General features: G+C 55.3%; 1 protein-coding gene across 1 annotated transcript; it reads left to right on the forward strand.

The window, feature by feature from the left end:
• Nucleotides 1–6: 6 nt before the first annotated feature.
• CDIP1 (cell death inducing p53 target 1) lies at nt 7–23,237 on the forward strand. Its single transcript, XM_047780635.1, has 6 exons — nt 7–135; nt 20,088–20,153; nt 20,600–20,704; nt 20,787–20,942; nt 21,503–21,776; nt 21,866–23,237. The coding sequence occupies exons 3-6, from the start codon at nt 20,620–20,622 to the stop codon at nt 21,975–21,977; spliced, it is 627 nt and encodes a 208-aa protein (XP_047636591.1). The 5' UTR covers nt 7–135; nt 20,088–20,153; nt 20,600–20,619; the 3' UTR covers nt 21,978–23,237.
• Nucleotides 23,238–23,575: the final 338 nt, after the last annotated feature.

Raw genomic sequence — 23,575 nt, forward strand, 5'->3', positions numbered from 1 at the left:
ATCTCCCAGAGGCCTTTGGGCGGGCGGGGGTCGGCGTGCGCGCAAAGCCCTGCGAGGCTGAGGGTCTTGTCCTCCGAGCTCCTGTACCGCGTCTCTGTCGGCGTTCTCTTGGTCCGGGGCTCCCGGCCTCTCGAGGTAAAGGGATCCGGGGGCGGCGCAGCGGGCAGGTCACCTCCTCCCAGAACGCCGATGCGATCCATAGCGGCCATAGGGTTTTGACGTCGTACTGTCGCTGGGTTGACCATACGCGGGGCTGCGGTGACAGCTTAGCCAGGCCCGGGCGGGCGCAGGGATCGGTGTCCCAGAGGCTGCTGGCCGGCTCCTCCGGCGGTCCTGCTTATCACACCTCCCACATCCTCTGCACAAAAGATTGGGCAAACACCATTTTTGGTTTTCCAAGGGGACTGTTTCCTCGAGGAGAGGGCCTTGGGAGGAGGGTCCCGGCGACAGAGAAGCTCCATGGTGACCTTGGCAGGCCCGAGGGGCCCCGCGTGGCTCTCCCTCCCCCGCCCGCGCCGGCTTGGCTACATCTGTCAAATTCTGCACTCTCGGCCTCACACGCCGGCGGAGTCAGGGATGGAGGCAGTGACCTGGCCTAGCTTTGGGCCCAGCCTCATGCCCTCGAGGACCTTGGTGTGGCTGAACTCTCGGCGTCATGCGAGCCGGGGTTGGGGCATTTGGTTTGTGTAAGGGGATGCGTGTTTCTGTTTTCCCTCTACATGTTTCCAGGAGGCCCCTCAACAGGTGTCAGGTAAGGAGCAAGCCTCTGTTTCTCCACTGCGGGCCCAAGATCTGCATCAGTCACTGGGGCCTTTGTTAAAAGGACACTCACTCCCAGAGGTTCAGATGTAGCAGTTGCGGGATGTGCCCCAGGCTCTATTTAATAAGTTCCCCCAGACAATTCTCAGGCACATTAGGGCTTGAGAACCTTTGTGTTGGAATGAGGAGGTTGGAGGGCCTGGGGCCTAGCGTACCTGTTCTGTCTGTATCCTGTGGGCTGCTGGCAGGGCAGTGCCTGGCATGTGTGACCTCTCCCCTTGGTGCTTTGTTTCTTCCCTCGGGGCTCACCTAAGAGCTGATGGGGAGAGGCATGCCAGCTTGGCCTTGCCCCCTGCTTGACTCTGAATTATGAAAACTTTCAAACATACAGGAAACTTGAAGAAGTATTAGAGCAAATGCCCATAGACCACCACCTAGAATGCCCAACAGTTACTGTACTTCATCACCAATCTTAACCATCTAGCAGTCCAGCTTGCGTTTCTGTTTATGTGTCAAAGTAAGTCGCAGGTATGTCTTTCGCCCTCCCAAACAGTTAAACGTGCGTTTACTTCTAAGTAGAGTCTTAGAATTCTTGTTTTTTTTTTTTCCACTAACAGAAGCCTTGGGTATTTGAAAGTCTTTCTCTCTCCCATCCCTGAGGAGCTTAGAAGTTTGGAGATTTTTCCATAGGCTGGGCCTCTGGAACCAGGAAAGAGAGTTACATGTCCTCTTACAAAGATTTGAAAACAGCAGGCTCTTAGGCTCTTAACCTTAAGAGCAGAAACGTGGATTGTGTGACATAGAATAATACCTCAGGGAACAAAACTATTTTGGGGGGAGCGAAGGGAATGTGTCCCAGAGGCCAGGTGGCCCTGCAGGTCACCGTGGCAGAATCAACGTCAGTGATCAGCCTGCGTGCCATTTCTGCCCTTTATGCTGTTAAGCTCACCGGGTTTGAACCTGCTGGTTCGATGTGTTTTCTAAAGCTCCTGGGGTGCAGGGCTGCGTAGCCCAGTTCACAAGCTCTGAGTCCTTTGGCCCAGGTCCTTTGCTCTGTAGCCACAGATGCCAGCCCCTAACCCTGTTTGTGGTCTGAGAGAGAGAAGAGACAGGTCCTGGGAAAATTTGTCTTCTCTTTCAGAAACACTCTTCAAAGGGCGTGGACGTATTTTTACTCACATGGCACAAAGGGGAGCGTGGTCGTTAAAGTCATGGCGTCTTATACCGATGTCTCTGCCCTGGCAGGGAGGATGGCACTTGTGCCAGTGAGAAGGCAGCATGCAGCGGGAGCTCTTAGTGGGGAGGAGAGCTGGGCTGGTAGTGGTGGCATGAGGCTTAGTGTATCCCCACAAAGGGACTTGGAAGTGAGTGCACGGAAGGGAGACGCGCCGGTTTCTGGGATCCCACGAAGGCCTCGCACAGTCTGGAGTCCTCCAGACGCATCTCCCCTGGAGGCGGTCAAGGCTGCAGTGCAACTTAGAGCTGCAGAGGATGGGGACACCTGGCCTGGGACCTGTGGTCGGCAGAGCCTGTCCCCCTGTGAGGGCCCCCACATAGGGAGATGCGGGTCTGGTCGGCCCCTGAGCCTGTGGACCCACGGCCTCTCCTACTCTAAGTCATCAGGCTCTGGTGACAATGCTGGGGTCCTGGGACCCGTACTGCCTAGACGCCGCAGACCACACTGGAAGCCTTTCTGTCACTCCCAAGCTGTGCTAGGCATTTGCCCTCCCAGAGCCTCACTCGCTCCCTCTGCAATAGGAGAAGAGCAGCACCCCGGCCAGACGAAGAGCTGGAAGCGCCGAAAAGCCCAGGGCCTCGAACATCGGAGCAAAGGCGGACGAAGCTGTGCAGCGCGGGCTGCGGACGTGCAGGGCCAGGCTGATTCTTTCCACGAGAGCGGGTGTGATGTGTCTTGGGTAACACTGGGACATTTTTCCAGAAGACATCAAAAGCTCATCACCTTTTTGATGAGATCTGCGGGCGCCGCGAGCTCCTGGGGGGTCTGTCCACTGGCTGATACAGACTGTCGATTCTTAGCGCAGGGAGGTGTCCTCAGAGGCCAGTCGGGATGGCGAGCCTGCTGGGAACGCAGTAGTGTGGATCCAATCTGAGCTGAGATCTGTCCCAGTGTCTCTGTCTTTCCTTCCGGGAGGAAGCAGAGGCCAGGGAACGTGGGAGGAGGTAGGGAAGGATGGGGGGGTCTTCTTGAGTGGGGTTTGAGGAGATCTCTAACCCTTCCTGACTTCAGGAAGACGCAAAGTGGTTGTCACGGTTGTAATAACATTAAGAGCACCAGCCTCGCGCGTCGGGGCCCGGCGGGGGTGGAGTGTCATTGCAGTGCTTCGTTCCCACCCGGCCGAGCTCTCCCTGCATCTCTGCTTGTGTGCGGGCCGGCTCCGCACAGATCGCCCAGCACCTCTGTGTCTCTTGGCTAAGGAGGCAGCCAGGACGCCAGGTCACTTGCCCGGAGTTGCCAGATAAGCGGGGCCTTGAACCCAGCTCTCCTGAGACAGCGGGGGCTGCGGACATGGGGGCTCCGCTGTCCGCCTTGTGAAAACTGCTCCATGGAGTTGACTGTGACTCCAGAAAGGGTTTTTTGCCTGTCTGGGTTTGGGGCGCTCTCGACAGGAAGCCAGTGCACACCCCCACTCGGCGGAGGCGTGGTCGGGCCCAGGGCAGTGGGCGGTGGGCCTTTGGGTTGGGGACAGCACAGGAAGCCTTCCCTCAGGGGCCTGCTTATTCAACACACCTGGGCCAGGACTGAGCCGGGCCCTGGGGACAGGAGAGTCCCAGTGTCCTCTGGTGGGGAGATGACAGTGAGCGACAAAGGATTTCCCTGCCAGGAGCTCCAGGAAAAGCTTGAGTTTGCTGGAAAGGTTTGGAGGCGGAGGGCAGGGTCTCTGGTGGGAGTGGGGGTTGGTTTGTTTGGCAAAGGGCGAGTTATAGTCTGGGGTGGCTGGAGTGTAGCAGGGTAGAGAGATCTGGAACACAGGCCAAGTCCAAACTCTACCCCCTAAACCTTGACCCGTAGGTGAGATAGTGGATCTGAGAGCTTTTTGAACCATGGCGTTACCAGGGCTTGCTGACAGGGCAGGGTTCAAGGGGCAGAGACAAGTCTGCAGCACCTCTCTTGGGGACTGGGACTGCAGCAGGCCTGCAGGCGGGGGACACAGAGCCCCCACCCCGGTTATCAGCCGGGCTGTATATTGTCCACCTGGTCCAGTGATACTCGATGCTGCCTGGTGCTATGGAAAGATGAGCCCCGATGCCATCCCTGCCCTCCTGGGGCTGCCGCTCTGGCTTGGGGGCCCTTGACCCCTTGCTCTCAGTGACTGTTGCTCCAGTCCTGGAACCCCTGCTTGCCTTCTCTCAGGGCCTGCCTAGGGCCCACTGCTCCCCAAAGCCTCCCCACTGCCCCCACCCACAGACCGCCCCTTCTCTCACCTGGAGCACCTGCTGCCCGGATTCTCTTGTGGGTTCTGCTGAGTGTCTTATAAGTCTTTCTAGTGTGAGCTGGCCTCCCAGCTGGATCCACAGCTCCCCGAAGGCAGGACCAGGGTGCTGAGTGACGTCCTAAAGGGGCCCCTGAAATGTTGGCTGGATTAGACTCGAGAATCTTCAGTCTTTTCAAATAGGTGGTCACTGGAAAGAAAGAATAAGCATACAAACTTGGGTAGAGATGGCTCTGCTGAATTAAATCGGCTAATCCTAGCACTAGAAGACTCTGTTGCTCCCGTGACTTGTCCGCTCGGGCCAAGGCTCAGGCCTCAGTGTCTGTCTGCATGTCAGGCTCTGGCTGTGCATCTGCTTTGCCCCGAGCCCGCACTGTGACCCCTTTCTGTGCTCAGCAGACTGGCCAACAAACTGGCCCTGGCCCCTCTTCCCTCGCCACTTGCCACCTCCCCCTGGCGGGACCTTTCCATGGCCTTGGACAGGCTCTCTCCTCACTCCGTCCTGTCTGCCTGAGTGTTGGCTTCTCAGAGCACCCCTCCCTCCCTGCTCCCCTTCCTCACTGGCAGGCGATGCACCTGCCCACCTGCTGCCCCTGCCCCTCCCCCCTAAATCATGCTGCCGGGAACATAGCTGCTTCCCATCTTCAGGGCCTAGGAAAGTGCCTGAGGCAGAAGGCCTGCCAGGTGTCTGCCCCTCAGCCGTCCCTTCACAATCATGGCTGGTGAAGTCCCGAGGCTTCGGACCATGGTCTGCCTGGGCTCCATGGTCTGCTTGGGCTCGGTCGTCAGGGGAGTTGAGTTCCCCAGCCGGCTCGTGGTCCTGGTGCCCTGTGAAGGCTTCAGCTGGCACGCCCCCCCCCAGCCCTGCCCTCAGGGGGAGAGGCAGGGGCTGGCCAGCTCAGTGGCTTCTCCGTTGTGCTTGTGGGTGCAGTGAAATCCGTGTAAACTCGTACAGTGGACTTCCACTGTGCGAGGCCCTGGATTGAGTGTTTGAGATCCTGCTCAGGCAAAATTTTGAGAAATGTTTGGGAAGATGTGTGAGCTAAGAGACAGGGCCGAGCTGGGTGCAGTGGAAGGAGGGCTGGCGGGGATGAGGGTGGGGGCACCGCCTTTGTGGGTGCTTAGTAATGTCTGGAGACCAAATGCCTGTCAGCTGAGCCCTTGGACTCTGTGATCCCCCAAGACACCTCCGCCCTGACCAGTGGCCTCCAGATGTGCAAGTCATAGAGAAACACACATGGGCCAAAAGAAAGACAAGCCCAGATGCGACGTGAGCTCCTGAAACCGGCAGAACGCCCCTTGGGACTGAGTAAAGTGTAGGATCTTCTGTCTCAGCGCAGAGGGAACTCAGTGAGAAGCAGAACAACAGGTGAGGGGAGAGGTTATTAGTGTAGGACGCTTGTGAGAAATACAAGTGGGTGGGCCAGGGAGGGCCGTGCCGAGAACTTAGTGGGCTCCGGTTTCACAATCAAAGGAAGGGTGGGGAGGGGAGAAGACCCCCTTCTTCCTCAATTCGTTTTTGATATTTTTTGGCACTGCACCCACGGCATATGGAGGTTCCCAGGCTAGGGGTCTAATCAGAGCTGCATCTGCTGGCCTACACCACAGCCACAGCAATGCCAGATCCAGGCTGCGTCTGCGACCTGCACCACAGCTCACAGCAATGCCGGATCCTTAACCCACCGAGCGAGACCAGGGATCGAACCCGTGTCCTCATGGGTGCTAGTTGGGTTTGTTAACTGCTGAGCCATGATGGGAACTCCATTCTTCCTTATTCTCGAGTAGATGTCGGGCTTCTATCGTCAGCTCTTCCTCCATGTCCAACAGAGGCATTTCCCTGGCCCCACCTGGTCAGACTGACTGTCCCGGTGCGGTGTAAATGAGCAAAAAGGCGGTAATGTACATTGAAAGTGGTAAATCATCTCAGGGTTCGGCATGATGGTAGCGTCCCTGTGGTTTTGTTTTTAGTGTGTGCAGAGAAGCCTGTCCTAGGAATCATTAACTTAGCGACCTCACTGGGCAGGACGTAGGTCTCATCGTTGTTTCATTGTTTGGGGGCCTGTCTCATGCTTCTGTTGCGCAGTTTTGTTGCTGAACAAGCCTGCTTTCTGGAGAGATCGTTACCCTACAAGGATCTCCCTCACTGTTTCCTTCACTTACAGTCATCTGTTTAATCCCACTTTGTCTCTTTGCTGTGTCCCCATCCCTCCCATCTCCTCTAGGAGAAGATCCCAAACTGTCCCAAGTGGCATGAGTTCACTCTTCGGATCAGATGTCCATTTGGAGTGATAAGAATTGAGTTAAACTTTCGAGTTCTGTGTCATTGGATGTAACTTCAGAAGCCGATTAGATTGCTCCCCACGTTTCCCAGAGCACTTTTCCCGCTCTTCCTTTCACCTTTGTGGATGTCATGTCTTCGTCATGGACCCCAGCCCCTCAAGACTCTTGGGTGCCGGTCATCTGAGCACCCCTTGCTCCAGGGACTCTTCCACTGGAGTGTGTATCCCTGGACTGTTCTGTGGGTTGTTTTTTTTTTGGGGGGGGTTGCTTTTTAGGGGTGCACCTGTGGCATATGGAGGTTCCTGGGCTAGGGGTCGAATCGGAGCTGTAGCTGCTGGCCTACACCACAGCCACAGCAACACCAGATCCAAGCCGCGTCTGTGACCTACACCACGGCTCATGGCAACGCCAGATCCTTAACCCACTGAGTAAGGCCAGGGATTGAACCTGCAACCTCATGGTTCCTAGTCGGATTCGTTTCTGCTGTACCATGGCCAGGAAGTCCTGTGGTTTTTGTTTTTGTTTTTTTAATCGGTCCTGTGATAGAACTTCTTACATGTGCCCTTCAAAGAGGGTGTTTACAGCAACATCTAACCATTGCAATTGTGAGGGCTCCCGCCAGGAATAATCATTAGTCTGCCACGTGTCTGCTGGTTTGGGTTTTTCTTCTCATCCCTGACTCCACCCCAGTGACCTCTAGGAGTGTCCCCTGCCGGACTGCCCGCAGCTGGTGTTCTTCATCCCACGGCGCTTAGTGTACAAGAATCGAGAGCTGCCTGTACTTGGAGGAGCTTGACTGATGCAGACACTGCCGCACGGTTCTCGGGAACGAGGGGTACGTCCGGGAACTCGAAGCACGTGAAGGCAGAAAGGCCAAGCCATGCCCTTGGGAGCATGGAGGTCCCTGCCCCCCGCCCCCAACAGAATGGGGGCACTTGGGTAGGGCCTGGCTGTAGGCTGAGCTCCCCCTCTGGGCCAGCGAGGCCAGCAGGGTTTGTCTCCAGTAAGACTCCTACAGCTGGATGGGGACCTTGTAGTGGCCACGTGGCTTGGCTGCATTTAAGGGCCCAGCACTTTTTCCTGCGTTAGGATGGTATGTCTTGATCTCAGGTGACTGATTGCAATAGAGTCAGTCCACAGACTGTCCGTTGTGTGTCAGCTCACCGAAGACCGCGACAAGGAGCTTTTCTTCTCCGGGCTCCGCTTTGCCTACGTGATGGTTCTTTAGCCTCGTCGCATTTCTAAAATTAGTCAACCTCTTGGTTTCCAAGTCCTGCCTGTCCGGCAGGTGCAGACGACTTGTTTATTCACTCGTGGTTGCAGCTGCATCTGTTTTCTGCCCTTTGCTCCTCATCCCCCTCCTGTCTACTTCCCTCTTCTGTGCCAGCCGTAGAGTAGCAGGAGCCAAGCCCCTGCGCCCTGTTCCGCCTGCCTGGGAGGCGGCTCGAGGGCAGGATGGGGTCTGTGCTCTGAGTGCCGGCTCGTGGCCTCTGAGACACCATCAGTCCCAGCGTTGTCCTGTGTCTTTTGGGATTTCGTCCCCTTCTGGCTCTCCAGGCAGGGTCTCTGAGGCTGGAACTAACTTGGATGGCCTTTATGTTCCAGCGTCACAGGCTAGACCCTCAGTTTCACTGGAGCTCTGAGAGGTGGCTTGTCCCAGAGCACTGACCTGTGTTACCAGATTCCTACAAAACTGAAGTGAGAGGAAAGCCCAGTCCTTGGGTTTGCTCCTTGAAGCGCTTCTTTCCCTCCAGACAGACTGAGATTACATCAGAGGCACCTTTTCTGCACCAAGAAAGAATACACCTAAGTTTAACACAGGTAGAGTGAGCATTTGAGGAAGGAGCTGCCCACCGTAGCAAAACTAGAAGCTGCACAGAAATAAAAACTTTATGTGTGTGTGTGTGTTTATATGTAACCAAATCATCTGAAATCTCACTCTCCAGAAAAAACACCACTCTTAACATTTGTCATGTAAGCACTGTGTAAATAGACACGTCTCCTGGCCAGGAGTCACATGTACGCGGGGCGGCTGCATGCCTTCTTCACTCGGTGCTGTGTTAAGTCCATCTTTCCCTGTCAGTAAAAGCAGGTCTATGTCATTTGTGGGGGCATGAATATAGTTACCTTGTATAGGTTAACCATGTGGGTAACTAGTGCCTTGGGTTGAGCATCAAGACATTGATATATGCAGGAGTCCCTGTGTGGCCCAGCGGGTTAAGGACCTGGTGTTATCACTGCTATGGCTCAGGTCGCTGCTGTGGTGCCAGTTTGATCCCTGGCTTGGGAACTTCTGCATGCCACAGGCTCAGCCAAAAAAAAAAAAAAAAGCCATTGATATATAGAAACATTTTTACATGTGAATTGTTGCTAATGTGTTCCCGTTTATTTCTAGGACACATGCCTCCAAATGGAATTAATGTGTTAAAAAGATGATCCGGGTAGTGAGATGGGCCTCCGGAGGAGTTGTGTGAGGCCACTCCGCTGTGACCCACTTGCTGCCGACACTGTTCACAGGGAGTCCAGGTGTTTGCTTGGCAGGAATTCCGTGTGATATAAAGTATTGTTGCCATCATCCCAGGTCCTAGAAGTCTTGCTGCTTTTTCACTTAGAACCATTGTGTCAGTCCTGTCTGCCTTTTTTATTTTTATTTTTTTGTCTTTTATTTAGGGCCTCATCCATGGCATATGGAGCTTCCCAGGCTGGGGGTCGCATCAGAGCTGCAGCTGCCTGCCTATGCCACAGGCACAACCACGCCAGATCCCAGCCACGTCTGCAACCCACACCCCAGCTCCACAGCAACGCCCGATCCTTAATCCATTGGGTGAGGCCAGGGATCGAACCCACGTCCTCATGGATGCTAGTCAGGTTCGTTACCACTGAGCCATGATGGGAACTCCCTGTCTGCCTTTTGATTTCATGTCCGATTAAGAGCAACCAGCCTTTTCTCTGCTGCTTTATTGTGTGCCTCCTTTCCCATGCTCTGCTTGCGTCGCTATGAATGCAAGTAGTTGTATTTGTGCAAACACTGGTGCGTGTTTAGTGAACACTGTGACAGGCTCTGAGCTGCACGCTCTATCCATGACCTCACTTAGGCCCCGTCACGACTCGGTGTCAGGGCGGCAGCTGCCCTTTCACAGATGAGAAACCTGAGGCTGAAACGTTAGCTGGCCGGCTGGGTGGGACCTGGGGCCTGGGCACCGGCAGGTGAGGTTTCTGCCTGTCCAGCTTGACCTGTGACAGTGGAGCTCAGGCCTCCCATGGAGGACTGTGGCCACAGCATTTGGGGCCATTGGCTGAGGCTGATGTATTGGCTCCACTGAGCCATGATACTCACCCGGGAGGAGCGTGCAGGGCTGAGGGGAGGAGAGCAGACAGATGGGAAACCAGATCTGCTTTCTGGTCCTCTCTGTGTCGGGCTTGTTTTGGAGTGTGTAGAATTCACCTGCATTCACGTATAAAAAGGAAGTAGTTCGAAGCCACCAGTGACGCTGTGTGAGGGAGGGAGAGGCTCTGGTCCTGCCTCCATCAGTAGGGCCAGTGGAAAAGGGGCTGAACTCCGGGTTCCCGTCCCGCGAGTGCTACATTTGGCACCAAGGGGGGCTGCTCAGCGAGCTGTGGCCTGCGGGAGGTGGCGGAGGTGGAGGCTGTGTGAGCCGGAGGAAGCCCAGGAGTGGGAAGTGGTAAAGGAGCTTTTCAGCTACCAGCCACTTGTTTACATATCTTCAGGCCCAAGAAGCACCATTTATTTGTAATAGTACTTCTTTATTAACTTCCTTGTTAATAAGTAACTGGAGATTGAGCAGTCACAGGGAGATTCTGGCTACAGTGCACTTGACAATTGCTCGAAAACTAGCTCTTCTGTTTCTCTTTGCTACCGAGATTAGGTCTGGCTGCATTTACTAGGGAAACCCAAAGTAACACACTAAAACTAGTTTCTCTCTCACCACGAGATGCAGGAGGTGCAGCAGGTTGAGAATCCAGCACTATCACTGTAGCAGCGCGGGTAACTGAAGTGGTCATGGGCACGGCCAAAAAAAAAAAAGAAGATACAGAGGTTGTCAGTTCAATGCTTGAATAGAATCTCCATGGCCATCCAGGGCCCGGGCATCTTCTGTTGTCCTTAAGCAGGCCTTCCGTCCCCAAGGTCACCTTGTGGTCAAGCATGGCAGCTGGGGCTGTTGCATCCATACTCCCTGCAGCAGGCAGGAGGGCCCGAGGACACAAGGTCCATCTACCTGCAGAGGCGGCTTCCTTTTACACCTTTCAGCAAGAAGGTGCATCACTCTGCTTAGGACTCACTGGCCAGAACTTAGTCATGTGGTGACGCACCTGTAAGAGGGCCTGAGAACAGTTTGGCAAAGACTCCGCTGCCCTCAATCAGTTCTAGGTGGGGAAACGGAGGTCTGGCGCTTACGCAGGGTCATAGTGTCCATCGGGGCCTCTCCGAACTTGACCGCTGGTCCAGAAAGGAAGGCTGGGGGGGGAGGATGCTTCATGGGGGGCACACCGCTCGGAGGGGAAGGGCTGGGGTGCTGCTCTGGGGGTCCTCGTCCTGCCTACTGGCCCCGGTCCCCCCTGGGGATCTGAGGTCTGCGCGGTTCAGAGCAGCGTTGCACCCTGTGCCCCTGTGGCAGCCTGGAGGCTTGCATGGCCCCAGGCTGCTGACCAGCCACCCACAGCAGGCGGTCTCCCTCCTGAGGCCTTGTGACTCACCGTCCTGCTGCTGCCCCATCCTCTCCTTTGCCTGCTGGTTTCGTTGACCCCCACCTCCTGCCCCCTGACTTGCTTAGAGAGATGCTGCCAGACCCAGAGCGGGTCTCATCTTCCTGTATTTTCACAGTGTACTTTCTCAGACACCACTGGTCTCACTGTGTAATTAGGTTTGTGTTTGATGCCTGTCTCCTGAACTCAGTGGTCAGCTTCTGGAAGGCAGGGACTGAGCTTGTCATGCCCTGCCACCTGGCAGCCCATGCCCAGCACAAAGTAGATGCTCCTCGACGGTCAGCAAGGACACTGGTTGTTCCCAGAGGAAGCACGGTCCCTCCAAGGGCCACTGGTAAGGGACCACCACACAGCACCACACAGACTCCTTTTTTTTTTTTTTTGTCTTTTTAGGGCCACACCCGCGGCACATGGAGGTTCCCAGGCAAGGGGTCTAATCAGAGCTGTACCTGCCAACCCACACCACAGCCGTGGCGATGCCAGATCCGAGCCATATCCGTGACCTATATACCACAACTCACAGCAACGCTGGATCTTTAACCCACTGAGTGAGGCCAGGGATCAAACCTGCGTCCTCATGGATATTAGTTTTGTTTCTGCTGAGCCACGACAGGAACTCCCACACAGACTTCCTGTCCCTGGGGATTGGGAGAAGAGGACAAGGACGGTACGTGACGTTGCCCAGGGAGTCAATGGTCATCCCTGGTGAACAGGCCCCCAGTTGTGAGGACACCTCATGCTGCCTAGTCCTTCCATGGCTTGTCCACAGGCTGTGTCTCACTTCTCACAAAGCCTCCACGGTGGGTGGGCAGGGTGTGGATGGTGTGGGGGCCAGGCCTTCCCCCCAACCCCATCCTCTGATTGGCCCCAGGAGACCCAGCAGGGTGCTTGGCTTTCACCCTGAGTCTCCACCCCTCTCAGAGTAGGGGCACCTCCTTGGCTCAGCAGATGGGAGGCTCTGGGCAAGGCACACAGCTGCCTTTCAGTTCCCCCAGCAAACCCCCAAGCCCTTCTCCTGGCCAGATGCCTAGAACCTGCTTCCTAGGGGACAGAGGAGCCCCTCTGAGGCCAGTTGGCATCCTGGTGCCATGGCTGCTGAGATGGGGGGCAGGGGATGGTGAGCTCCTCTGGGCAGGCCAGGCCAGCCCAGCCAGGCCCCAGGAAACCAGGCTCTGCAGCTGTTGCACCCAGGGTCTGGGCAGAGTGACCTTCACAGGGCGTCGCAGTCCATGGAGCTCTGGGGCAGCGCCTGGAAGGAGAGATGGCCCTTTAGGAGGGCTGCTGGTACCCCTTCCTTTCTAGAAGTCGTCTCAGTGGCCCCACAAAGCCATTGGCTTCAACTTGGCCGGCCCACAGTGAACTGCTGGGCTGCGCCGCTCAGGCCAGGGTCCCTGGGGAGTGCAAGCCAGGACCCCCTCACGTGGGAGCAGAAGTGGTTTCCTTCCTGTTTTGCTTTCCTTCCTGTTGGAAGTTGTTCATAATACATGAGCACAATAGCAGGGGCGGTTTATCCAGTGTTCTTGTGGGCTGGGCCTCAGGCTACTGCTCCGTGCAGTTTGCATCCTCTCTACTGTAAAACAGGCCCAGTCCTGAGAGGCAGGCGTGACTACCCTGTTTACAGAAGAGGAGACAGGCCCCGTAGGACACAGAGCTGGAGAGCAGCGAAGCTGGCTCTGCGCTCGCCTGATGCTTCCTTTAAAGCCCCGAACGGTGCAGCAGGCATGTCCCTGGGAAGGGAGCCTAGTGTGACAACGGCCAGCTCAGAGACTCACAGGGCAGTCCATGCTCCTGGCCCTGCTCTGCCCGCAGGTACCCTCTCACGGCTTGGGCGTTCCTCTAGCCCATTAGCTCTTGAAAGGTGATGTGCGGTCTCCTGGCGGCTTCCTAGGACCTTCCAGCAGCTGAAGGTCAGAGCTGTGTTTATAACAGCACCAAGATGTTATCGTCATATTGACTGTTTTCATGGTGGCAGCGTTTGCGTTGGTGGTACAGCCGCAGTAGGATTCGCTCTGCTCAAGGCTCCGCACCCAGCTGTGCCAGTCGCTGTTGTGGTTGTGTCCACGCCAGTTTCACTTAAGAAAAGGCAGTGAAAATGAACTCATCTGGACTCTCGAGTACACATCTTTTTAATGTTTTATGTGATGAAAAGAGAGGACATGTACCAAGTATGACGGATGCCTCAAGGGAAAAAGCATGTGTGTGAGCTGAACTAGCTTTTTTGTGGAGCTCCATCTTCCTTTTTCTTTCCCCACACCCACAGCATGCACAAGCTCCCTGGTCAGGGATCGAGCCCATGCCACAGCAGTGACCCACGCCACCGCAGTGACACCACCAGATCCTTAACGCACTGTGCCACCAGGGAAATCGTATTTCTTAAAATAACGACTGACACATGAACTTTGGTTCTTGAGACTTGGGGATTTGGGAGACATTTTCTTGAAAATGAATAAAGTGAGCCTGCTAATTCAAGGGAAACAATTGACCTTTTGGTTTTTTGTATATGTTGCTAATGATAAGTGTGTTATTCTGTTCGTTGCCGATGGTAAAATTTGAGCTTTCAAATGAAAATGTTAGAAGTTTATAAAACTTGTATCTGCCACCGTGAGTTTCATAGTTTAAGGGTTTGTTTGTTTGTTTGTTTATGGCCACACTTGCAGCATGTGGAAGTTCCTGGGCCAAGGACTGAATTCAAGCCACAGCTGCGACCTTGGCCATGGTCGGATTCTTAACCCACTGTGCCACAGCAGGCAGGCCAGTTAAAGATTTTTCTGATGGGAATGGTGGTGATACCATGCATGGGAGCACTGTGCGTAGCGTATGATGAGGTGTGTTAACACTGCTAGACCTGCACCATCTGGGCTCATAATTCTGGACCAGTGTTTCCTGAATGGTGCTTGTACAAAACTGGTCAGGTGTAGGAGTTCCCATCGTGGCGCAGCAGTTAACAGATCCAACTAGGAACCGCGAGGTTGCCGGTTTCATCCCTGGCCTTACTCAGTGGGTTAAGGATCGGGTGTTGCCGTGAGCTGTGGTGTAGGTCACAGACAAGGTTTGGATCTGGTGTTGCTGTGGCTGTTAGCGTAGGCCTGCGGCTGCAGCCCCAATTCAACCCCTAGCCTGGGAACCTCCATGTGCTGCAGGTGCTGCCCTAAAAAGCAAAAAAAAAAAAAAAAAAAAAAAAAAACACCAAAAAAACTGGTCATGTGTAAAAGATCCATTCCAAATACAGAGTAGCCCAGTGGTTTTTGATGTAATGGAAAATTGTTGCTGAAGATTCAGATTCCATATTGTAACCTTTTGGAAGCTTTTGCCACCTGTCACGTTTGGGTGCAGTACCGAAGAATATCCACAGTTCGCCGAAAAGACCATTCAGACGCCTCTCCCTTTCCCACCTATTCACTGTGGGACACCGGGTTTTCTTCTCGCTTCAACCGAGACAGCCTCGTAGCTTGGGTGGTGGAGCAGATATGAGTTGTCTTCTCTTAAGCCAGACTTCTAAAGGGTTTGCAAAAATGTAAAATAATGCCAGTCTTCTCATTAAGTTTGTTTTGGAAAGTAGTTTTAAAATTTTCATTTATGGTATCATGTAATGAGTTAATTTTTACATGAATTAGTGAATGCTTTTAAAAATTCCTCATTTTTGATTTCTAGTAAGGTGAATATTGATAGATATAACCCACAAAACCAAAATCTTTTTGGAGTCCTCAGTCATCGAGTGTAAAAGAATCCTGAGCCCCGAAGTTTGAGAACCGCTGCTCTAGCAGAGACTGGGGAACCGTCCCAAAGCCTCCCTCTGGGTACCTTCTTCTTCGTCTGTCTCGCCCTCCAGGAACCCGCACACTCTACCCTTGCGCTCCTGGCTGTCCTCCAGGAGGTGGTGCTGGTGTCTTTCCAAGGCAGGTCCTGTCTGGGGCAGGGTTGGCACCCCGCAGTGAGGCAGGGCAGCTTAGACCACAGAACGAAGCAGTGGCTGGAGCCCGGGAGGAGCGAGGCCCTCCCAGCTCCCACAGGAGCCCCCCCGCCCCGGGGCACCCCCTGGCACCTGTGAGTTGGCAGGACTCTGGCCCTGGATCAGCAGCTGCACGCTGTGCAGTAAAGGAGGAGGAGTAGCTGGGAGCGGAGCGGAACGCGCGGAATTCCCAGGGCCTGGTGGTCTGGTGCTTTTACCTCCTCTGAGGGACTGAGCGACCCGGAGGAAAGCAGCTGAAATCAGCACTCAGGAGGCAGAGACCCCATCCCTCCTCCCTCTGCCACTGGGAATCGAAGCTGCCCGTCACTGACCTGTTCTAAAATGATATTTTCAAAATTTTATTTTTAGTTATGCAAATAATGCACAAATACCTTCTTATTTAAAAAAACAACAACAACAAAAACAGAACCTAAGGAAGGAAGAGCCTTTCTTTTCTGGATGGCGGCCACCAAGCTCTTAAGCTTGGAGGGATGATCTGGGTCCGGGGTGTTCCTTCTCCATCCCTTTTATTTATATCTGTGCACACACAGACAGGAATATCTAGACCTGGGTGGGCTTTGGGTTTTTTGTTTGTTTCTTGGGTTTTTTGGTTTTTTGTTTTGGCTGCGCCTGCAGCCTGCAAAAATACCTACCCAGGCCAGTGACTGAACCCGTGGCGCAGCAGTAACAATGCTGGATCCTTAACCTGCTGTGCCACCTGGGAGGACCCAGCTCTTTTTGCGATAGGATTCACATGCCCTGCAATCCACCCTTGAACACACACAGTTCAGTGGTTCACAGGGTTGTACAGCCGTCACCACTGGTTCAAGAGCATTTTCATCCCTTGGACGAGAGTTTTGACTAAAGTGGCCTGTCCCCCACACAGTGAGCCTTCCAGGTGCCAGGCTTGCGTTGCCATCATTACTGCTCTGCACGCAGCCTGGCTGGGAGGTGGGGGTTCCAGTCCCAGCTCCGCAGGAGGAGCGGCTCAGGACTCAAGGCCAGGGCTGACTCCAGATCGCCACACTTTTCCCCACTCGCCCTGTTTACCCATTAACTGGCCACTAACATGGGGCACATCCTTGTCCCTCTGTGAACGGGGGTGTTCTTGGTTTCTTGCTGTCCTGAGTCTACAGTGGAAGACTGGTCCTCTCCTCGTAGCTGCCGCGTTCCTCGGGCTGCTTGGAGTGCTGTGTTGGACACAGACATGGCCTAGGGTTGGTGGGGCTGGAGTTGGCAGGGGGGCAGTGAGGCAGTTTTGCTGGAACCCAACAGTACGTGTCTCAAGGTCATTTCCACCCTCACAGTGGGCAGGCTCTCGCCTGGCTGTGTCTCCCACCCTCATGCCTGCGTGCTGCTGGGGTCAGTGCCTCGCTGGCTGGCCAGCTGCCGAGCGCTCAGCTCTGTCCTCAGAGAGCTGGTATTTTATGATCATTATGATCCATGAAATGCAGAGAAAACAAAGGGGTGTGCCGTGGCACATCCTCGGGCCCCCCAGGAGCTCCTGTTCGGCTTACACTGGGCTTTCAGACAGCAGTTTCTTCACAGTCTGCAGCTACAAGAGCTGAGAGGCCTCATTGAAGGGCTGGCTTCATTGAGCTCCTGGGACCCCAGGCCTCTCTCTTTTGGGAACTGCACACCTAAGTGTCTTTCAGCCCCTGCCCCAGCCTCTTGTACGGATGCTCCAGCACCTGCCCGGCCGTGCAGTTGCCCGGGCTATGAGCTCAGATTCCGCGTTTGCACTTGTAGCTTAACTTGTGTGGTGCACATTTCTTACTGGAAAACTCTTGCTCTTGGACTTGAGGTCTTTATTACATCTTAGACAACACAGTGTGGGAACACACACTTCGTTTCATAACGGGAAGCACTGAGGGAACTGGGGTTTAAGTTCTTGAGATCTGTGAGAGCCATTTCTCAAGACACCTCTCTTTGATGATAGAAGGGCCTCCCCCTGTCTCTGCCCCCGTTCAGGCAGGCAGCTGCAGGGCTGTGTGGAGGGGACGGGGCGCAGGGCTGTGTGTAGTCAGGGTCTGGAAGGGAAGCCTCCCTGTGCGCCTCCTGGGAGTCTGGGCGGCCTGTTCAGGGACAGGGCACGGTTCAGGGTCGGGTGGACACCAGCGAAGGCTCCGCCCTGTGTGCAGAGCTCATACCATCATTATGACGGTGGGATTCCAGATGCTGAATTCTTGCCTTCTAGGAGACTGCAGATTAGATCTGCCAACTTTGTTTTGGGCTGCACCCACGGCATATGGAAGTCCCCAGGCCAGGGACTGAATCCAGGCTGCACCTGCAGCAACACCAGAACCGTTAACCCACTGCGCCATTGCTGGGGATCAAACCCAGGCTGCTTCAGAGACAATGCTGGATCCTTAATCTGCTGCACCTCAGTGGGAACTCCTAGATCCAGTGACTCTGATGAAAAGACAGGCACACCTGCATCCTCAGTGGTATGTGTCTGTACTCATGCTCCCCAAAGAGAGACCCAGAGGACCCAGGCTGGTTCCTCGATCCCAGAACCCGACAGTGCTCAAGTACCTCGTGAATGCAGTGCAGCTTTTCCTCCCAGCCTGCTCACTCAGCACATCCCAGGGCCCCCAGTTCCCTGGTGAGCCACCCCAGAGGCATGCCTGGTGGTGTGATGAGATTTGATGGCAGGTGCTGGCCTGTGTTCTAACAGACACAGCATGTCACAGTTTTCCACAGACTCGAGTCAAGCCTTTTTCTCCCCGTCTGATGGCTGTGGCTGACCAGCAGCGGCCTGGGCAAAGGCCTCAGGCTCAGCATGCGCAGCTAGTGCCACCTGGACAAGGACCTTCTGTGATGTCCTCTAGAGGCTTTGCTGTGTGCTCTTCTTGACCCTGGGCTGTGGGAAGGCACCTGCACTTGGGGGTAGAAGAGTCACGCCAAGGTCCTTGGCTCGGCTCTGCTTCTGATGAGCTGCGGAACCCCAGCCAGGCCCTTCTTTTCTTGGCCTCCATTCACATCCTCAAAGAATAACTCTAAGCAGCAACTCGCAAGAGCCTGGCATATAACTTATAAACTTGGAAAGATGTTTTCCCTCCTAGGGATCAAAGAAATGTAACCACACATCTTCTTACACTCTACATCAGTGATAACAGCAGTTTTCAAATTTTATACTATAAATGGGCATCATCCTTCACAAAAGGCATAAAAGGTCCATACCCTTGGACCTCTAAGGGCTTACATAAAGGTTGGCCAGGTAAGCAGTGGTGAGCCAGTGTCTAAAATTATTAAACTTGATGGCCAGAGAGTCTTGCAAGATGGAGGAAATACATGTGACACAAAGTTAAAAGGATTTCAAACTGTCACATCAACAACTATTTAAAAACATAGATGTGCTTACAGACCAGCAGGGACACGCAGAGTGGCTGCGTTAGGGGGATGAGCTTGGGCAACTTTGTTCTCTTTCAGGTTAGTAAGTTTTACTGACATACAGTAATCCACACACCATACCATTTCCCCAGTGGTTTTGAGTATGTTCACGGAGCAGCGCAACTGTCATAACAGTCAGTTTGACAGCATTTTTGTCATTGCCAAAGGGACTCCAGGAGTTCCTATTGTGGCGCAGTGGTTAACAAATCCGACTAGGAACCATGAGGTTGCGGGTTCGATCCCTAGCCTTGCTCAGTGGGCTAAGGATCTGGCATTGCCGTGAGCTGTGGTGTAGATCACAGACACGGCTTGGATCCCACGTTGCTGTGGCTGTCGTGTAGGCTGGCAGCTGTAGCTCTGATTAGACCCCTAGCCTGGGAACCTCCATATGCTGTGGGTGCAGCCCTAGAAAAAGGCAAAAAGACAAAAAAAGAAAAGTCCTTCCTAATATTCTGAAAGGTACAGGTCTCTTATAAGATAGATGATTTGTAAAAATTTCTCCTCCATTCTCTAGGTCATCTTCCCACTTTCTTGATGGTGTCCTTAGAAGCACAAATTTTTTATTTTGATGAAATCGATTATCTTTTTTCTCTTTTGTTGCTTGGACTCAGTCCCTCTGGACCTGCCACTGATTTGTAAAATTTAATATTTAAACTTACTGACCCATGCTCCCTCTCCCTTGGCAGGATTACACGGGGCCTTCCATCCCCTTAGAGTGCTGAACTTAACACTGGTGGGCCCTAGCGAGAGCCGCACTAAAAACATGCTTTCGCTGTATATAATTTTGTACTGTTTAGCTTTTTTTTTTCCCTAGTCCGTATTATTTCAGTTTTAAAAAAAAAAGTCTTACTGAAAAATGCTGCTAATTTTTAGGAGTTCCCATTGAGGCTCAGCAGGTTAAGAACCTGACTAGTATCCATGAGGATACGGGTTCAGTCCCTGGCCTTGCTCAGTGGGTTAAGGATCCAACGTTGCCACAAGCTGCAGCATCGGTCACAGATGCAATTCAGATCTGACGTTGCTGTGGCCGTGGCGTAGGCTGGCAGCTGCAGCTCTGATTGGACCCCTAGCCTGGGAACTTCCATATGCTGCAGATGCAGCCCTAAAAAGAAAAGCTACTAATTTTTAGCGTTTTATACTGCTGAAGGAAGTGCCTTACTAAAGGAGACAGAATGTAGGGGCAGGGCTCCCCTGCAACTTGACACTATCCCCTTCCTTCTCACCCCATTCACTCCCAACATAAACAAAGAGCTGCTGCCTTGGGGAGCAGCCCTTGCTTCTGATTCCATCCCCCAGGGCATGTGGGTGTGTGTGAGGGTGCTCTGGGCCTGGCCTGGTGAGGAGAGGACAGAGGATCAGCCGTGGCCCTGGGGAGAGCGGCTGTGGGAAGGGGAGGGGGGGCTGGAGTGGGAGGGGACGGAGGACCAGACATAATGGTGCCTGCACAGGGGAGGGTGCCTGCATGGGGCCAGGTACCCAGGCCCAGCCCAGCCCCAGTGCTGAGTGCTGCCTCTTCTCCTCTGAAACAGCTCCCAGGGCCCTGTGTGTCCACCCAGCCTCACCTGCCTGTCTCCTCTGAGTACCCAGGAATTGAGGTAAAGTCCCAGACCCCCTCCCACCAGCCGGCCATGGTGCCCTGGTGCAGGGGCTCCTACTCGCTAAGTCTGCAGGGAGCCAGACTGCCTTGGGGGAGCCCTAGACTAGGTTCCTGTGCTGCTGGGTTCTGTCCGCTTCACAGGGCCCCCAAGCTCACACAGGAAGTGCAGATGACCACAGAGGTGGGAGGAGGGTGGCTCTGGGCTGAGTAACTGGCAGGGGTGGGGCATCTCTGGGGCCTAGAGGGAGCCCAGTCGGCTCTCCTGGAGGAGGAGTCCGCCCCAGCCCCTCACCAGCATGCAGATTTACTCGGAAAGGAGTGAAAGGTGGCCTGAGCCTCAAGGGCAGGGGCACCTGCTAGAGTGGCTCTGAGGACACACCACTTGCCTGACTGGCGGGGAGAGTGGGGCTGGGAGGGGAGATGGCCTCTGGGTTCTTCCTCCAGGTCCAGGAGAAGCAGTGAGGATGTCGAATGAGCCGCCCCCTCCTTACCCCGGAGGCCCCACAGCCCCGCTTCTGGAGGAGAAAAGTGGTGCTCCACCCACGCCAGGTAGGGTTCAGCTGTCCCTAGCCCTCGGCTCTGCTAGAGGCCTGGAGCCCTGAGCTTCCTTTCCCTGTCCCTCTCTGTCCAGGCCGCACGTCCCCAGCAGTGATGCAGCCCCCACCAGGCATGTCGATGCCCCCTGCAGACATTGGCCCCCCACCCTATGAGCCACCAGGTTACCCAGTGCCCCAGCCCGGCTTCATCCCCCCACATGTGAATGCGGAGGGCACCTACATGCCTCCAGGTAAGCTGGAAAGGAGTCCACCCAGCGCGTCATCCAGGCGCTGACCAGCCTTTGCCGTCTGTGTGTAAAGACAGGGCCAGTTGTGGGTCTGGACAGTGGACATGGGAAGGTGCCCTGGAACGAGGTACCGCTGTGCAGGTGCTGCAGGCCTGAGACTGCGGAGGAGGCCTGGGGTCCTGCTCACCCAGCAGCTCTTCAGAGAAGGGCCCTGATCGGGCGGGCTGGTCCCTGGCGCTCCAGAGCAAGACTGCACTAGTGGGGGGCGGAGAGGCAGCGAATGGCATGGCTCTCCCTCCTGTGGTCACCGTCCTGGAACACAGCCCAGTCCACTGCGTGTCAGAGGCAAGGGAGCCAACGCGTCAAGCTAAGACCAGGAGAGACTGGGCCTTGTTCCCAGCCTCTGCCACACCTGGCTGGACCAAGCAGCATCTCTGTCTTGGTTCGCGAGGCCTCGCCCTATGTCTGTGGGTGCTGGGGGCCCTGAGGCTTTGTGCTCGCCTCACCTGGGGCAGGTGGCAAGCCAGTGACCTGTCTCTGTTCCCTCTTCTGTGTCATTCCAGGTTTCTACCCTCCTCCAGGCCCCCACCCACCCATGGGTTACTACCCGCCAGGGCCCTACCCGCCGGGGCCTTACCCTGGCCCTGGGGGCCACACGGCCACGGTCCTAGTCCCTTCAGGGGCTGCCACCACGGTGACAGTGCTGCAGGGAGAGATCTTTGAGGGTGCACCCGTGCAGACGGTGTGTCCCCACTGCCAGCAGGCCATCACCACCAAGATCTCCTATGAGATCGGCCTGATGAACTTCGTGCTGGGCTTCTTCTGCTGCTTCATGGGGTAGGTGGTGCAGGCACTGGTGGGGCTGGAGGAGGCCGGGCCCGCGGTGCCTTCTCTTCAGGCCTCCCTCTCTCCCGTCTCTGATGCAGGTGTGATCTGGGCTGTTGCTTGATCCCCTGCCTCATCAACGACTTCAAGGATGTGACGCACACGTGCCCCAGCTGCAAAGCCTACATCTACACGTACAAGCGCCTGTGCTAACGGAGCTGGGACTGGACTCCCTGCTGTCAGTCTGGCCCCTTGTGCTTTGCTCCCCGCGCTCAGTGGCTCGCATCCCCGCTCCCACCTGGGGGTGGAGGCCGTTCCACCATCCATCCCTTGGAAGTCTTGTCCCCTTCGCCTCGCCCTTCCCTGAGCATCTGACTCTCCTGACAGAAACTCTGTCAGATTTAAGGCCAAGGGTCAGCAAGCGGCAGGGGGATGGCGCTGAGCTTATGTGGTGCTGGTTTGCTTGGTGTTTATGATCCGAAGATAAGCAGGGAGTGGTCTCTTCACACGGTCTCTTTGTCGGGGTCTCTTCCTTCATTTCTGTACCAGGTACAGGTTTGGTCCCAAGTCTCCCTGGGGCCAGAGCAGCCAGAGCAATGGCTGGTTCCGCAGACCCGGGGCCTGCAGTGGGGTCATTTCTGACCTGCCGGGCTGAGTGGGGGGAGGACCCAAGCAGGACAGCGGCATCAGGCCTTTGTGTGTTTCTGGAGCACTAGAGGCAGGTGTGACCATCAGAAGGAAAGACTGTTGCTCAGAATTCTCAGGAACGCTGACCAGTGCCCAGGAGCCACCTGGGGTAAGGTAGTGACGTCGACTCCCCTCCAGGCCATGGGTTAAGGGACTGGGCCCTAGCTTGCTTAGAAGGGACTCTCCTCTGGCCCTGCCCAGCTCCCCTTCCAGCCACATCACTGCAAACCCCAGGGCCGTGAGGGTCACCCTGGAATCTAGCCCATCTGTCTGTACCATGTCCTTGCTGCGTGTGGGCACCACCTCTGCCTGGTAGCTGGCGTGTCCCAGCTGGAAACATAGATGACAGACAGGAGGGCCTCCTTTCATGCACACTCAAGATTTGCAGTGCCCTCTCCACGGTCCTCTCCCCAGTAACGCTGGGCCCTTCGCCCCTGGCTGACTCCTGCCAGGGTGCTTGCCCCAGCAGCAGGCACTGCAGTGAGAGCAGCTGCAGTGCTGGACTGGGGACAGGCTGGGATGAGGAAGGAGCAGCCAGCCACAAGTGGCAGAAGTGCCCTGAGGGACACCAGCCCTGCCCTGGGCCTGAGTCAACACTGTCTTTACTTCCTGAATGGGTTGTCCATGAACTTGTTCCCCTGGACCGCTGTATCCTGCTGCCGCCCCACTCCTGGTCTCGCACTGCCACTGCATGGCCTCCTGTCACTGTGAATCGTGGCCGGTCTCGGTTTGTAGTTTCTCATTAAATTGGCCCTTCACTCCCCCGCCCTGGGCCTCTGCTCTCTTGCCTGGCTTCCTTCTTTTGCGAGGGAGAGAGGGTGGGGCTGCAGGTGGTCTGAGGGGCAGGGGTCGAGTCCTCAGGGTCTCGGTGCTTATGTTGAACCCGCTGCCCCAGGACAACGCTGACATTTCAGTCTCTGGCTAAACCACACCAGAGCCCAGCGTGGAGGGCTCCGAGTCCAGCTGTGACTGCGCCAAGAAGAGTGGGCTCCATTTTGCCATCAGGCCACCTTCCTGATATTATGCCGCTCACCTCCACACCGCACATCCGCCCCTGGGGTCCGCACGCTGGAGACCCCCAGCCAGAGCTCCGGCTGGCTCGTCACCTTGCAGGGAGTTACCCT

The sequence above is a fragment of the Phacochoerus africanus genome, chromosome 5, assembly GCF_016906955.1.
Source record: "Phacochoerus africanus isolate WHEZ1 chromosome 5, ROS_Pafr_v1, whole genome shotgun sequence".
Taxonomy (NCBI): Eukaryota; Metazoa; Chordata; class Mammalia; order Artiodactyla; family Suidae; genus Phacochoerus; species Phacochoerus africanus.